The sequence below is a fragment of the Pagrus pagrus genome (genome assembly GCF_965226575.1).
Source record: "Pagrus pagrus genome assembly, chromosome: 4".
NCBI lineage: Eukaryota > Metazoa > Chordata > Actinopteri > Spariformes > Sparidae > Pagrus > Pagrus pagrus.
This window is the reverse complement of record NC_140188.1, coordinates 14,530,799-14,547,400: the sequence shown is the minus strand read 5'-3', so window position 1 is coordinate 14,547,400 and position 16,602 is coordinate 14,530,799. Positions and strand designations below refer to the sequence as shown.

General features: G+C 42.0%; 2 protein-coding genes across 3 annotated transcripts in view; one reads left to right on the top strand and one right to left on the bottom strand.

Annotated features, from left to right (window-relative positions):
• Positions 1-479: 479 nt before the first annotated feature.
• LOC311255948 (amino acid transporter heavy chain SLC3A2) lies at positions 480-6,405 on the top strand. 2 transcript variants are annotated; one of them, XM_084350656.1, is made up of 10 exons: positions 480-588; positions 672-1,044; positions 3,963-4,127; positions 4,200-4,270; positions 4,367-4,444; positions 4,513-4,568; positions 4,657-4,837; positions 5,496-5,603; positions 5,688-5,741; positions 5,849-6,405. In XM_084350656.1, the coding sequence occupies exons 1-10, from the start codon at positions 559-561 to the stop codon at positions 6,248-6,250; spliced, it is 1,518 nt and encodes a 505-aa protein (XP_084206782.1). In that variant the 5' UTR covers positions 480-558; the 3' UTR covers positions 6,251-6,405. The 2 variants fall into 2 exon arrangements, with proteins under 2 accessions (XP_084206782.1, XP_084206783.1); XM_084350657.1 differs by having other exon boundaries at positions 498-588; positions 676-1,044.
• A 2,815-nt stretch (positions 6,406-9,220) lies between these two features.
• ptgir (prostaglandin I2 receptor) overlaps positions 9,221-16,602 on the bottom strand; it is a 29,696-nt gene continuing 22,314 nt past the window's right edge. The window contains exon 3 of the mRNA XM_084351996.1: positions 9,221-12,182. Within this exon, the coding sequence (XP_084208122.1) occupies positions 11,895-12,182 (288 nt within the window). The 3' untranslated portion in view covers positions 9,221-11,894. The remainder of the gene's footprint in view (positions 12,183-16,602) is intronic.

The following is a 16,602-nucleotide window of genomic DNA, read 5'->3' as shown; positions in this document are numbered from 1 at the left end:
AGTAACCAAAAGGAAGATGTGATAAACGGGTAACATCTATTGCATGCCTGTCCTTCCTGGGAGAGGGATCATCCTCTGTGGCTCTTCCTGAGGTTTCTTCCATCTTGTTTTTCCTCACTCGAATCCAGGGTCTAAGGACAGAGGTGGGGATTGTAAAGCCCACTGAGGCAATGTGACTTATTAAGGCTATATAAATAAAATGGATTTGATCTTAAGAATAAGTGTTTACTTTAGATTTTACTTTACATTGCAGTTGGTTTATGAAGGAGGAACCTGTGACCATTAACTCTTTCAGTGTACATATGAACGTGCAGGTCTAGAGTGCATATTCTCATATTTTAGATATTACAACAGGTCACAAAGGCCCTCTTAGGTCTTCCCTCCTTGTCTGAAAGTAAATCTATTCTGAAGACTCACAGTAACTTGTATTATTCTTCCTCTTCTTCAGTTAATCAGTTAATTAAATGAATTCAAACACCTGTGTAAGACAGGAAGTAGCAGGGGAAAGGTGGGTGCTGCGTGCTGAGTGTCACCATCTACAGTGTCCCTGTGGTTTTTATGGAGCAACCTGAGCAGACAGGCAGCACGGTATGAAGACAGAACAAACAAACAAACAAACAACTGTTTATGTTTATCCAAATGAAACCTGTCTATCTGTCCCTCACCTGCAGCCAGGCAGGATGCCTCTGAACGCAGGTGACACCGGGTACGGCAGCGTGCCGGGCTCCGTGCTGTCGAGCAGCGTGGCGGCCTCCGAGTCCTCCCCGCTGCTCATCCCGGAGGAGGAGCCGGAGCCCGGGGTGGTCTACCGCTGGAAGCCCCTGTCCAGGGAGCAGCTGGAGGCCGCCGCGGGGGGTCCGGGCTGGAGGAAGGTGCGCTGCTACCTGGTGCTGCTCTTCTGGCTGGCCTGGCTGGCCATGCTCGCCACCTCCATCGCCATCGTGGTGATGAGCCCCCGGCCGGCGGTGACTCCGCTCCAGTGGTGGCAGAAGACGCTGTTCTACCAGCTGCAGCCCGACACTGAGGGGCCGGGAGGCGTCAGAGGTGAGGACAACCGACGGCAGCGTTTTATCAATATTTGTGTCTTATAAAACATGCCTTTTTTTAGTTGCAGTCCATATGCAACTTCATTTCTGCACATTCAGAAGTTTGTCTGTCTGCCTGACTCCTGGTGGTCAGAGCAGACCTGGGGGGTATTCCAGAAAGCGGGTTTTGTGAAAACTCTGAGTTTGTTAACCCTGAGATGAGAGAAACTCTGAGTTTTCAGTTCCAGAAAGAGAGGTAACTTAAACTCTGGGTCTGTTACTGCGGTAACTGACTCTGTGAACATAACCTGCTCACTGGCAGGTTCACCTGAAGAAACCCTGAGTCTGACGGAGCTGTCTGACAGCGGCTGTCCTTTCCTTCAGTCCGATCATGTTGAAGCAGAAATAATTCACAGTTTTACACCAGGAGGAGAATTTAGATTCATTTAGATGAGCTCTCACTCCCTGACGAGGACTGAACCGAACAGTAGACCGCTTCTCATCAGTCCGTCATTTATATTCTCCGGCCGCGCAGCGAATATCAGGCTACACGTCATCGCTGATGTGCTCTCAGATCTGAAACATCCTCTGCTTTTTTTGTTTTGTTTTTTTTAATCACTTCGCAGGTTAATCAATCACCTTCCAGCAGCCAGAAAAAGAGAAATAACTCACATTTCATTTGGCTTTCTTTATTTCCCACAGATAGCTACAACAGTAACCATCAGTATAGCCTATTGTATTTTTTCCAACAACGTAATTTCAAAGTCCGTGTTTCTAGTTTGCCGCCACATCGAGTATAAGACTAAATGACTTCTAGTTCAATCTGTAGACAGTAAGTGTGTGTCTGCCTCTAATGTTGGGTCCTGGGGGTGAGTGACGCCCTCAGCCTCTGTTCACCCAGCGACCTGACTCAGGACCAGCTCCTCAGCCTCTGGCGGACGTGGTGGAGGTGGAGGTGAGCACCACTTCATGTTCATCTACTCAGCAGGATGTTAGGACACAGATGTGTGTTAAACAGCATCTGTTGGTGATAAATCTACTACAAGTTAAAATATCCACTGAATAAACTTTTACTTTGTTTAATATGTGAAATAAAACCAAAGTGAGGAGCCATCGTGAGACTGCTTTTATATTTCATTTTCAGCCGATTTAAATTAAATAAAATAGCCTAAAATAAAACATTGAACAACATTCAACCACTTCCTCAAAGGCTAAAAGTGATGTTCAATTCAAAATGAAAAGACGAACGCATCTAAAACTCTGTCAGTGATTTTTATTACGGCCGCAGCCGTTTTACTTTTTTTCCCCCCAGAAAATGTCTGCTTCCTGTTTTCTCCCCTGTTGCCATGGTGAATCACAGTATCGGAGCTCCACTGATGATGGCTTTTTACTAGTCGTCAGGCACGAGCTCAACTCAGAGTTAACATACTCAGAGTCGACTTACCTAACTCAGATCAGCTGTTCTGGAACTGAAAACTCAGAGTTTCACTTCACAGGGTAAGTCAACTCAGAGTTCAGGGATAGACTCAGAGTTTGTTGAACCTCCTTTCTGGAATACCCCCCTGTTCAACTGGTGGCTGGAGGGCCCAATGCGGCCCTCTGACAACCTCATTCAGGCCCTCTGATCATTTCCTTTGTAGGCAAATAAGCAAATGTATTAGTCATGTCTGTTGCTAAACAAAAAAAATACTCTAATGTCATTAAAAAAGTTCGAGCCAAGGCAGCGAGTCAAACAGACGACTGACTTCTAATATTAAAAAGGTGCTTTGTTTTTATTTCCCTGTACTTTTGTACATGTAAAGTTCCTTTTTCAATTGAGAAAACTAATAAACAAAGCAGAGACAGGCACAGCACTCTTATTAACTCTGGCCCTTCTAACAAAGTAGTTGAATAGGCCCGACTTAGAGGCATGACACTGTCTACAAATCATAGATCCTGAAAGAAAGATTATATGATGACATGTATGAGCCATGTGTGGTAGTTTTTTAAAACATATTAATTAAAGAAAATGCAAAATATAAGTGTAAAACTGAAATAATGCAAGTGGATTTGGACACAGGCTTCAAGATTATGCAATGAAGCAGAGCCTACTTTATGGCCCTGATCATGTTAAAGGAGAAGTTCACCCAAAAATGAAAATTTGGTCATTATCTCCTCGACCCCATGCTGAACGAATGTTGAGTGAAGTTTCGTAGTCCAAATAGCATTTCTTCAAATGAATTTCGGGGTCTTGGGGCTTCCAGGGACTTGGACTTGGACGAGCTTTATGGAGCCTTTTTAGTTTATATAGATAGATAGATAGATAGATAGATAGATAGAATGGATAGTGTGTGTGTATATATTTATTTTTTTTATTTTTGGGTGAATTCATAATTCATTCTGTAATGCTGTGTCTTTATTCCCCCAAAATGTCAATTAAACCAGCACAAACTTTTGACAAATTGACATACAATGACCTTTGTCTGCCTTGTCTCTGTTTATTGCCTGGTTGGCAGTATAGCCTTGCTCAGAGGTTGTTCACTGCAGTTTTTCTTTTAGCTGCAGTTTCTTCCACTGAGAACCACACGACTGATATTAATCTCTTCAGTTGTGTTCACAATGTATGAGAACATTTAATTCAACCACGGCCTTTGACTAACCTCAATCAGGCTCTTTGATGACTGTGGGAATATCTGTCTGAGGCTAATGGTTGTTGGCTCTCTAATCAGGGCGGAAAACTGCTTAATATCTCTCATCACTATACTTCCGAGTCAGTTACAGGAATCATGTTGTGTGCTACCACATGATGGCAACAAACTATGAACAATAGGCCTAAGAAAATAAACCTTTATTTGATGTCAGGCAGGAAAATTGAGTCACTACAGAAAAAAGGCATAAGAATAAACGCAAACAAAGGAAGTTATGTTACTAACCTAGTCTAATGTTTGATCTCCGCAGCTCTGTGTGAGCAGCTTCCCTACCTCAGGTCTCTGGGTATCGGGGCCCTAATCCTGGCGGGTCTGTTTGACAAAGAAGCGTCGCCTTCAAACGTCACTGTCACTGGTGAAAGGTTAAAGACTGTGGCTGAGATCCAGCATCTGCTCACAGAGAGCAACAGAGCAGGTGAGTGAAGGCCTGAATAAACTCTTTTGCTGCATGATCTGATGATTAATGAGCGTTTAATTTGTCCTGCAGATCTCAAGGTGGTGTTGGACTTCTGTAAACTGGATGTAGCGGGAAGCCAGCCTTTGAACCTCTCAGCCACGGTACGCATATAAACCTAGTTCTCTGTTCGTGCTACTGAACTGAGCGCTCGGTGATGCTGGATTTCCGATAATAACATGAGGATTCTTCTTCCACAGCATACACTGCGGTTCTGGTTGGAGCAGGGGGTGGCAGGGTTTGCAATCTGTGACACAGACGCAGCGTATTCAGAAAAGGTAAAATGATACTCAGTAATGCAAGCAGTTTCCACAAACTCCTTTCTAATAATATATTTACGTTTCAGACTCTGGTGGAGTGGAGAGGTGTCTTCAAGGAATTCAGCAGTCAGGAGGAGGAAAGGTATCGTAGGCAGATGTGGATAGACGTTTCTGTTTATTTTGAAATGAAGTTCAGAGGTGGTTGAACATCTGTGTGTGTGTCTCTGCAGGATACTGGTGGTGAAACAGACGCAAGACGTTCTGCCTCCTCTAAACAATGTTACGCTGGTCGATATGGTCATGAGGTCGATTCTGCCATCTTCAGATCACCTCCAGTCTGCCAACGAAGTCGCTGATGCCATAGAGACGCACCTGCAAACGAGAGAAGACGTCATATGGCCCAGCTGGACAGTAAGACAGTAAACACAGTGAACTTGATCAGTATACAAGTCAGCTTTATTCAAGAACTGTTGTGTTTTTTGATGGCAAAGTATGTAGAGAACAAGAAATCAGTCCAGAGACCAAAGAGTAGCCTTTTGAGTAGCCATGCTCAACGTTACAACTATGGAAATCAACACTTTCCTGTTACATCATGTCAACTACATTTGTGTAAAATGTTCACCTGTTGGTCAGATTTAATGGGAGCTAGGGAGTTTTTAATTTGTGGTGTCATTGGCATCCTCAAGCCTTTACCCTGATCCATTGCACCGCTCCTCCGATGGGTTTTAATTGGTTTTAAAACATACCTACAATAGTGAGTAGGAGCATGAAGCAAATATAGTCTAAATACTTTTTGATGGTACAGTGTTACATCAACATCTGTAAATAGCAGTGAAAGTCTTTTTTTTCTTACTAGATTCTTGACATTTTGCACCCATTAGTTGAGTATACTGAATGAAGGTAACAAGTAACAACAACAGTGATGATTACAGTGATGTAACCTCACATTGGAGAGACTGTAATCAGAAAATAATTGCAATTTTTGCTGGAAATGTTAAATAGTTGCAATTTTATTGAGTTTTGGTTTAGGGGAGGTGTCCTTGTACAATATCAACGTGTTCTTTTGCAGGTTGGAGGAAAAGCATCTCCTGACTTGAAGAAATTACTCCTTGTGTTGATGATGACGCTGCCAGGATCACCTGCAGTCCAGTATGACGAAGACCTCGACCAAACACAGGTGAAGTCCTGCTTGAGGACTTGGAGTTTGTTAACCGTCTGTTTCAAATGACATGTTACCAAATGAAACCTTTCTTCCACACAGAACGTGTCTCTAAAGGTCGGCTCGTCACATGGAGAGGCGAAAGAATCAGACGCAGTGAGTAATGGATGATCTACCAAAAATATGAACGAGTCTTCTCTATTCATGTAAATCTACAAAAAGTTTGGTCTGGTCTGACACTTGTCCCACCATCCCTCCCTCAGGACAGGGAGAAGAAGAAGCATTTAGCTGTCGCTCTCTTCACCTCCCTCAGTCGCTCCAGAGCCAGAGAAGAAGCTCTCCTGTACGGCAGCTTCACTTTCCTCCCCTTCAACTCCTCCACCAACTCCTCCTCCTCCTCTAACGCCACTCTTGCCTCTCCTTCATCACCCCCGATCCTGGCCTTCCTGCGCTCCTGGGGTTGTGTCCACTTCCTCATCCTGCTCAATGTGGGGCCCGAGCCCCACGTCCTGGACCCTGCCTGGGCCCCGAGCCTGCCTGTGGCCGGAGTGTTTTTCACCAGCACAGGGATGGACCGACTGGGGTCCATGACTCTGGACAAGCTGGAGCTGCGGCCCCACGAAGCCATCGTCATCAAACTGTTTCAGGCAGGAAGCTATTCGTAGAGCTGCTTTGTTTTCAGTTGTGTGGAGATTAAGATGGAGGATTGAGTTTTCCTCTCACAGGTTGACAAATGTCTGAAACAATGTTTTTTTTTTTAAAGTTGTGATTGGTATGTGCTCAGAGGTCAAAGAAAATAAAATGATGGTTCTGTCTGGCATCATTTGTTGTCACTGAGCATGTTTTAGTCCGAGTGACATAACTTCATATATAGATCATGCTGGAGACGAGCTGAGAAAGCCAGTTGAAAGCCTTTTGAAAGAAACAAATTCACTCTGCTGTGAGCGTTGTCGTTGTTTGAGCTAACTATTAGCAACCTCCTCTGCTCTGCGTCACCACATTTGCACGACTCCTTTCTTTTTTTCGAGAACAGTGTTTAGAAAAGTAATACCTGTTGGAATATAGAGCTATTTAACACTTTTTTGGGTTTGCAAGACCTAACATGAGTCTTAAATCTTTTGAGTTTGCAAACAATTGAGCAAAACGGCCTTTTATTTTGATTTATGGCAGAGTGAGAACAAAGAGGGCATCAGTAAGTTACTAGAACTGTTACTAGGAGAGCTCCATAGTGCACCTTTAATATTTTCAGTGATTTACAGACATGCATAAACCTTCAGAGAAAAGTTGCAATAAAAGACTACTCACCACGCACTTATATTGCTTACATTGCAGTATGTGTTAGTATATTACCTTGCGAGGCAGCCGGATTCACTAGAAAATGTTTTGAGTGATTATCACTGAAGATTTGTTCATTTTTATAGGCACCTGGGATTTTGGGTTCCTGGCAGCTTTAAACTTGGTTGAATTGACAAAACTCCAAACTTATATCTAAGTTTTTGCTGAAAAACAACCCAGAATAAATGTCGGCGTACGTTTCTGCAAACCACAGATATGTTGAAACCGTGCAATTCTTTGTCACAACTTAACATTCGTCGCCATAACATGGCTGAAAATTGTCTCAAGCCTTTCAGTGGTTTGGGACCTTAAAATGTAAAAAATTAAACTCTGGCGTGGCAGCCTTCACACCTTGCACCGCTGCTTCTCAACATGAAAGTCAGCTCATTTACTCGTGTAATATAATGTGAATGTGATTTGAGACAAAAAAAAAATTATTCTAGACAGTTTACAAGGTTTCTAATCTCATACATAGAAATTCTGGTCTCCAGAATCATCTTCAATGATGTCAAATAACTGTTTGAAATGTCATTATTCATTTCCAGTAATTCTTCCAAACATGTGGCCTGCAATTAATCAAGTTGTCTGAGCTGTTGATAAAACAAACCAGGCTGTGAGCCACATACTAATTGGTCTCGTATGAGTAATCGTGCTCTCCCAAAGCCTGCGGGGAATCTTCGGTTGAGCAACTGACGACTGGGAAGCACATAAAAGTTTGCAACTGCATTGATTTACAGCATATTACCGTAATCCTTTTTGCCACTATGCTGTCAGTGAAGAGTGGCGTCCTGGGGGGACACTGTGACAGTGTTGGAAGCTTACACTTGTTAACCACATGATGGTGCTGCAGTACCATCGCTGCTCGGCTGCTCTTCAATCCAGGGTTCTCAAAGTGCAAGGTGGTGTTATTTGTTTTAAGAGATGGTTCACAGCAGGTTTGTAACATTTTCCAGAGTCAGAAACTTATAAATGCCTGAGGACAGATGTATTTTTAAAGTTCTCTCAAACTGCAATATTAGACTATATATTGGGCAATTGTAGAGTATCTATCTATCAGATAACATACAGTAAAGAGCCTGAAGGCATCCGGGAATTGAGCAAAACCACGAAAATAAACTTGTGGGGGCTCCTCCTTCACTCTCTGGCGATTCTGTCCCTCATGTTTGAGATGTTTTCCTGCTCCAACGCACCTGATTCAAATGAATAAGACGTTATCAGGCTTCGGCAGAACTTCATGACGAGCTGATCACTTGAATCTGGTGTGTTGGAGGGGGGAGGCCCTCAGAATTTGGCAACTCCAATATTAGAGACTTCTAAGATGTTTCTAAAGACTGTACACTGATATTAATACACATAAATGAGACTGTTTACACAACAAGCTTCCATCATTCAGCTCATGAATTCAGTGTTGTTTATGTTAAATGTCATTTTTGTTTGCTTGAGCCCTACTTTCCCCCCAAATAAACCAGCACTTTCAGCTGTAAATATTTATCTGACAGTATGAACACTTTAGCTTTCAATCACTCTCAATCACACATCTGTGTCTATTTTTGAACTCTTTGAACTCTCTCTCTCTCACACACACACACGCACACACATTAACATATCATTTTATAGTTTTGTGCTGTCAGATCAAAGTGAAAGTCAGCATCTTTACTTCAAATGTGTTGTTTAACCTTGAAGTATCCTCCAAAATTTCCCTATCCACCATCTCTTCAGTTGCTGGTCAATCAGGAAGAGGTGAAATGAGCATAAATTGTCAGATTCCCTACGTTAAATACGACTCGCAACTTAGAGCAGAGCAGCATAGCATTATCCCAGCATTCGAGCTTCCCACCCTGAGCATGACTTCAGAGGAAGATGGCTGCCGTGTGAATATGGTCTATGCCCTCTTAAATGACATGCAACATTTTCTCCATTATGGTGAACACAGAGTTTGAGCTCTAAATCTGATGTTGCTGTTGTATCTTCTTTTTACTTCCAACGAAACTGAAAATACTGAAGCATATTTTGGTTACCGTGTAACTTGATGACGTCAACATCTCTGAGTGGCTACAGTCATATAATGTAGCACTGCATGTGAAATAGATGTTCCCCTGTAGTCAGCACTGACATTATGGCTGCAACAAGACAAAAACACATAATTATCTAACTTAAACACGATCGTCTTCTGTTTATCTTGTCACTGCTTCCAGTACACATACTGTAAACGTACAGCAGGTCTCACGGCACTCACGAACTTCACATAAGCTGAGACAGAGAGCAGAGTTTTAAACATCACATACAGACATACATTGTGAGAGATTTATTAATACTTTAATCCACATGAACAAAATGTGTGCCATATAACGAATACTATTTTTTAGTCTAAAAATGTATTCTTCATTTTATTTGAAGTACAACTCAAATACTTTAACCCCCGAAGACCAAATGTGCAGGTCGTAATGTGACTTACCTCGGGTCACGCATGACTGAGCATTTAAAGACAGTAAAGCGAATCAATGTGAATGTGCAACACAACAAAAACTGAACTCAGATCCCTGTCTCTTTCATCCCCTAACATCTGCACTACGCAGCATGAACCCAACTAACACAAGTGTAAGGATACACAACATTACAGCGCGGTTTAAAAGGCATAAATACACTACATTTAAACGCAGTTACAGCATTAAAAGTCACAGCAACGACGACAAAAGACTATTTCTCACAGTGCATTTTGCAGCAGCAGAGTTTTTTGAATAAAAAGAGACATTCACAGACAATCATCATCATAGGTAGCTTAGAAATCAGTGAGAAGGAGAAGGAGAACGAGAGGGGAACACATTTTCATGCAATACAATGAGAGTCTAGACAGGAACAGGACTTCCTCACTTCGTTGACTTGTTTAGAAGAGTCACAACCTTATTCTAGTTTTAATTTCACGACAGGTCAATCCTGCTTGAACTGCCCAAAACACCCAGAAAGATGAGATCCTAATCGATTAGTGTCTATACAGTATGTTCATGTTCATGTTTCATTCTACTAGCAGTCTGTGCTGCAGGTAAACAGTGCTGTCTGCAGGGAACACGCCTCGAATATTTGATCTATGTCAACAGAGACCAAACAGGACTACATTATGAGTCAGACAAGTATGTTTTTTAGGCTGGAACAAGACGATTATCACAGGTACAATGTAAATACAACACAGCTGGACACCAGACTTACACTTCATAGTCAAGAAGTAACTAATAAATTCAAGATTTATCAAAACAAATTTTTAACAAAACCACTGTTGTTCTAGAGAAGGCAATCTCGGTTTGTCGGTCCACCACTTTGGTCAAGCATGAAATGTCTCAACAAGTAATGGATGGACCAAAAAACTAATATTCCAGTGCAGACGAGGATACGATCGACACAGTTTTACGACCAATTACATTAAAAACAGGAGCGGAGGAGTGGAGGAGTGACTACATGTTTCGCAGGGTGAACCCGATGAAGCAGCATGCGAAACATGTAGATCCACCGAGACAACTTAACTGTCAATATAATACTGTCAATAGTGTGTGTTGGAATATTAATTCTTTGGTCCTCTGGGGTTTACCCTGTGCACCCGCTGCACCCAGCCATGCTGTGCACAGGGTATCTTCAGTTTTTTAAGTGTAGGCGAGGATAGATTTCCATGTTTGGTAGTTATCTACAGTGCCAAGAGGGATGAATAGTATTAACTAGGATGACACCTTTAACTTTTTTCTTTTATCGACATCCTGAAGTCAACATTTGAATCGGTCCAATACTTTAGTTTATGACTAAAAATCTGCAAAACCGATGATATTCCCATCAGCCTCAGCTGTACTCTGTGTTTTGTGCTAATTAGCAAATGTGAGCAAGAAAACATGCTAAAGTAAGATGGTGGATATGGTTAACATTGTATCATTGATGATCACGCTGTATATTATCTTTACCATTTTTTTGTTTGGTCTATAAAATGTCCAAATAAATGATGCAAAATGAAAAATGCTAATCAGTGTTTCCTAAAACAAAAGAAGACGTACTCAAGTGTGCACAACCCAAAGATATTCAGTTATCGTGGAGTAAAGAACCCAGAAAATATTCATATTTAAGAAGCTGGAATCAGAGAAATCAAATCAAATACTCCAAATCATTAAACGATTATCAAAATATTTGATTAAGTTAATCGTCAACAGCTGATCTAATAATCATTGGCCTGCTGAGAATGCTGACATTAGCATTTAGCTCAAAGCACCTCTGTGCCAGAGTAAAGCCTTAAAAGGAAAGTTAGCGTGACATCGTGTTCAGACATGACTGACTATCCTAAAGTGCGACCTGCTAATGGTTTATATTTAGATTCATGCTGCACCTTGTTGCCTTATTCAAGTGACAACCTCCCCTTGAATAAAATGTGCCTCTCTTGGATGTATCCATCATGGACTGATGACGGATCACTGACAAGGGAAATAGTTTAACAATGAAATAAACTATCATCTTCATGTTGAGTGTGAACTACATCACTGTAGCTGTGGACACTCCATTAATCAAGAGATACCTGGCAGTGTCTTAAAGAAACGGCAGAGAGAACAGACAGTATACATTCATGCATATAGCTTTACCCGAGAGCATATATTCTGATTTGACAGTATATGATTCATAGGCATGATATGGTTCGATGCGCTTCTTAGTGCTACGTTACAGTGGTTTGTTTTATGGCACAACTCTCCTGGTAACTTTGAAACAGTTTCCATCAGTCGATGAAGTTTAAGACTTAGTGCAATCATTTTTTTCCCCCAAGCTAGTTCATAGGGAAACTGTAACGGCCACGTTTTTCAAGATTTCCACTGTGACAGACACTTGTTTGTCAGAGTCTTGGTGAGTGGAGGAATCCTGTATGCAAATGTTCAAGTTTCATTTCACGATTTCGCTCCACCGTTTCATCCGACGCTAAAGTCTCCCAGCCTCTGCACAGCCGAGTCTGTTGGGTCACAGAGGTAAACTGGCGTACATGTTGGTCTGTTGAACTGTCACGTCCGGGGGGTTGCGCTGTATGTGATTGTCAAGTGGTAAAGACAGAGCGCAGTGTGCCGTCGTCTTCACAGCTCCTCGGCTGAAGCGGCAGCTCAGCAGAGAGCAGAGGTGGCGAAACACAGACTTGCGGCAGATGATGAAGACCCAGGGATCCACGATGGGGTTGAGGGCGTAGAAGCGGAAGGCCGTCAGGTTCTCTTCGTCGCCACAAAACGGGTGGATGGCGTTGATAAACCCTGCAATCTAAAGAAACAGAAGTTAAGGTTAGACACACGGTCCTTGGTTACAAATTTAAAGAAGCCTAGAAATGTTTAAAAGCTGTGTATTCATGTTGCAGCCACATTCATGGCCTTCGTTGACCTTCACTTAGCTAAAACAGGTCTGGTCACATAAATGACCTGCTTCACACTCACTTCACACCCCTTACCTCAAGCTTTGCTGGAGTATTATAGTGAAGTACAGTACATTTAGAGTGTAGTATAGTAAACATTTTGTGTCTGGACACCAGCTCTGATGCTATTTGCTATCTGACTCTCGTCTGACACTGATACTTTTAGAAAGCCTCTCAGCATAATGTTATTTAACACATTAAAGCCCATAGGGAATTTGATTATTTACTTGACAGCACTTAAAGTACAAGCTATTAGGCAAGGCAAGGCATTGCTTTCCCAAAGGCAACCCAAAGTGTTGCAGCCGAAAGCACAAGAAAGACATTATTAAAAAACAATAAAATGCATAAAGGACAAAACAATAAAAGCAAACAGCAAAAGCAGACAGAGTAACTAGTCTCTTCTAGCAATGGGTTCAACATTTGAGTAGCATTGAAGCCAAAGGCAGCTTCACTTTGTTTAGTTTTGACTCTGAAATGTCAAAGTTTGAGGTTACTGTGCAATTTTTGCAACGTCCTTGGTCAGTCACAAGGGACTTAAGGAACTATGTGGGTTTGTGGGGATGAATGATAAAATGAGTAACCCCATGTGACAACACCCACATAAATAAATGAATAAAGATACAGAAATGGCGGTGTCTCAAAAATTACAAGGCCTTTATATCATATTCTCGGTACCACTGGAGTCAGATCAGCTTCCATTTCAATATTAAGTGTTTTGATTAAGTGTATATCTGACATTTGACGTTGACATTTAAATGTTGCTTTCACACCCCTCAAAAAAACGTTCCATGGGTTAGGGGTTTGTTTTTTTTTTGTTTCATTAGACACTAATATGTTTAATATGATGATATGACAAAACCACAGCTTGGAAAAATGAGCATCACATCTCATTATCTGTGAGCCATCACACTGAAAGCAGGTTTACTTCTGGCTGTTTTGTTTGAGTTTGTTTTATGTTGCCCAATTGAAAAGTTAAGTGGACTTTACCGGCCAGTCATTGGCGCTGTTAACAGACAATTTATCAACGCCAGTTAATAGTGTTAAAGCATAAATGTACCAAAATATGAAACATTTACTGATTTCAGATGACAGATGACTTTTCAGACTACTGGCAGACTCTGGTAAATGTTAAATTACTTTTAACATTATTTTTGCCCTTTTATAGACAAAATGATCAATGAAAGAATCGATGTATCAATCAAATCTTCAAAAGGTAGCTTGTTTACTGGACACAGTTTTGGTAACCGGTCGTCCTACAAGATGAAACATCTTGACTGCTGGATGGAGCCAAAATCGAACCTGATTCAAGCCTCTGAAACAGCGTGATGGAGCTGTCGGCACTTTGGTGTTAAAACCAGATGAGAACACATGACTGTGTGTTTAGTATCAGTGTCAGTTGAGACTGTGGTTCATCTTGTTATGCTTGGCTTCAACAAAAGTCAACATCCGTCTCTTTGTACCAGACGCTCTGTGAGGAGCACGCCTTTGATATTCAGAAGTGTCCTGAATACAGATGCAGAAGAAGCTACATGACAAAACCACAACTTTCTCCTGCATTGACCTTTAAGGTATGACAGCCTGCAGACAGGCGGTCGAGTCAGCCACAGCTGGCGACTTACTCACGCTGGGCAGAGAGAGAAGCGGCAGCTGGCCCAGGAAGCCTCTCTGTCACCTCGCTCCTCTTCTCTATCAACAATTCTCCATTTCCTCCATGAAATATCCAACAAACAGCGGACTAATTAATGGTTCGTGCTGATTGAAAGCTTTAGTGCATTGGTGTAAATGTTTCCTTGTTGCTAGGGCCTGGACTGAAAACTAATAAGCGAGAGACGAAGCGAGAGGGGCCAGAGGGAGCACGTCCAGAGCCAGGCCGAACTAGACTGCCATAGGGAGCAGACACGGGGCTGGCTACGTCCGCTCCATGCTCATTAACGAGCTACACTCACACGGATGTGGTCACTCACATATTGATCTACAGATACACCCACGAGAGAGACAGAGAGAGGGAGAGGAAGAGGCGTGCAAACCCAAAACAACAGCAATTATCTTGTTTCTAGGACACATTGAGCTCATTGGCATAATAACTGAAAAACCCTGGAACAGTGTTGTCATCTCAGATGTGTCACAATTGGTCAGAGAGCACGAACATAACTTTGCCCAGATGTTCTCGACTTTTTAGGGAAGTAATCATGTTATTTGAGGTTGTGTGAAATTTCTTGGATTACGCAACCGATGTCAGAACCAAAAAATGATTAATTCTCACTGTTTCCAAAGGCTTGATCCGTGAAGTATTTATGGATTGTAATAATACTTTCTCACACACAAACACAGACCGGCACTCCTAATAGACAAGTGCACAGATCTAGACAGCGTGGCCTCAGTTTCCCCTTCAAAGGTGAACACGTTTCCCCCGTAAAACTGCTGACTGCGACAGGAAACCAACGAATCATTTCACAATCTGACCGGACGCCACCTCTTTGTCGAACTGTCAGTCAACCCTCCCCCCATCAGTTACTGTATTCATCTGTATGACTGGCATTGAACTAAAAATATCTTAGGGTTATGGTTAGGGTTAGTAGTTTTCAAGGAATGACTCACTAGATCTAGTAACTTAAAGGTCCTGTGTGTAGGAGTTGGAAAGGCTCTATGGGCAGAAATGGAAGAAAATATTCATCATTATGTTTTCATTAGTGTATAATCACCTAAATCGAAGAATCCTGTGTCCGTTACCTTAGAATGAGCCTTCAGCATTTACAGATTAAGCAGGTCCTTCTCCACAGAGTTTGTCATGTTTCTACAGTAGCCCAGAACAGACAAACCGAACACTGGCTGTAGAGAGGACCTTTCATACGCTCGGGTGAGGCGAGGGGTCCCTTACCAAACTGTTGTAATGTATGACACATGATTCACAGAATGTATGGTACATTACCACACAGCCTGTAGTAAATGTCCCAAAATACCGCATAAGCCTGTGATTACCACAGGAATTTACTACATGTAGTACAGTACCACAGGAACATGAGGTGTTTTTTTTATATATGCACACATGGGGGGAAAATACCAGTTGGTAGTATTGATGCAGTTTAGAGTGTGCAGGAAGTATCACATCATGCTAACCTAGCCTATGCCAAACTGCCAAAAATTCACATCATATAAGACGCTTTTTTATCAAATGTATCATTTTTCACACCACCTCTGTTACGCCTTGATCTAAGCTATCTAAGTGATCTATGTACAATATTAGCTAACATTAGCTTTGTCAGATGCTTCTGGCAAATACCGGGTGTAGGGCTGCACAGTTATTCAAAATATTATTGAAAAAAATATATATCATCCAAACCACAGAAGCTGCAATTTTTTGATAAAGGTAAAGAAGTCCTGGCCTAAAAATGTTGTTCTTCTGATGTAAGAAAACATGTTTGTTTGGTTCAGACCCCAACAAATGTTGCAACATCATGATTTTATGGCTTTTTTCAGTGAAAATGAATACTGTGATGCAAATAAATTATCATTCCCGAAAGGATTGCGGCCTGTTTTACTTCAGTGATGCATAAATCTTCACTTAAATTATAACTATTCTAAATTTCCAACTTGAATTTAATGAGAGTTTTTGGCAGAATATCCAAACGCTGATGTTAAAAGCCTCAATAACAACAATCACAGATGTCCTTTTCTGACCTCAGCCTCTTTTACGACAACACTCACAGCATTATTAACTGTCTTGGCTTTTGAACCAAGAAAAAGAACTTATCCTGGCAACAATTTGTTATTTGAACTAATACTTAAGAGTAAAAAATGAAACTGAGGCCTACTGGCATCAAACACACTAACAAACACGACAAATGTCTCTCGTGCTCGACGTGCAGTTATCTTACACTTTATTCATCACGCGGTGTTGCCAGAAACATTTCAAACAGACGTACATCGCCCTTGTTGCCTCGCTCCACATTACCACCCTCGCCCTTGCTTCTGTTCCTGCATGCCACCCTGCCTCTTATGGTCCTCTCAGCGGACCTCGAGCCCCGCAGAGAGGGACACTAATCACAGGCTGTCGTCCCCAAGCACCGCAGGCTGTGGGGCCAAAACTGATGGGATGTCAGGCTCTCCTTAAACAGGAGCATATTAATGCATCAGTGTGTGGATGAAGAGCAGGCCAGAAAGGGTACACAGCACAACTGAGATGTACGCCGATGCAGAGAGCTCTGAGAGAACATACCGTGAGATTGCTTATAGAACAAAGAGAGCAGAAGCCGGTCTGTTCACACCTGCACA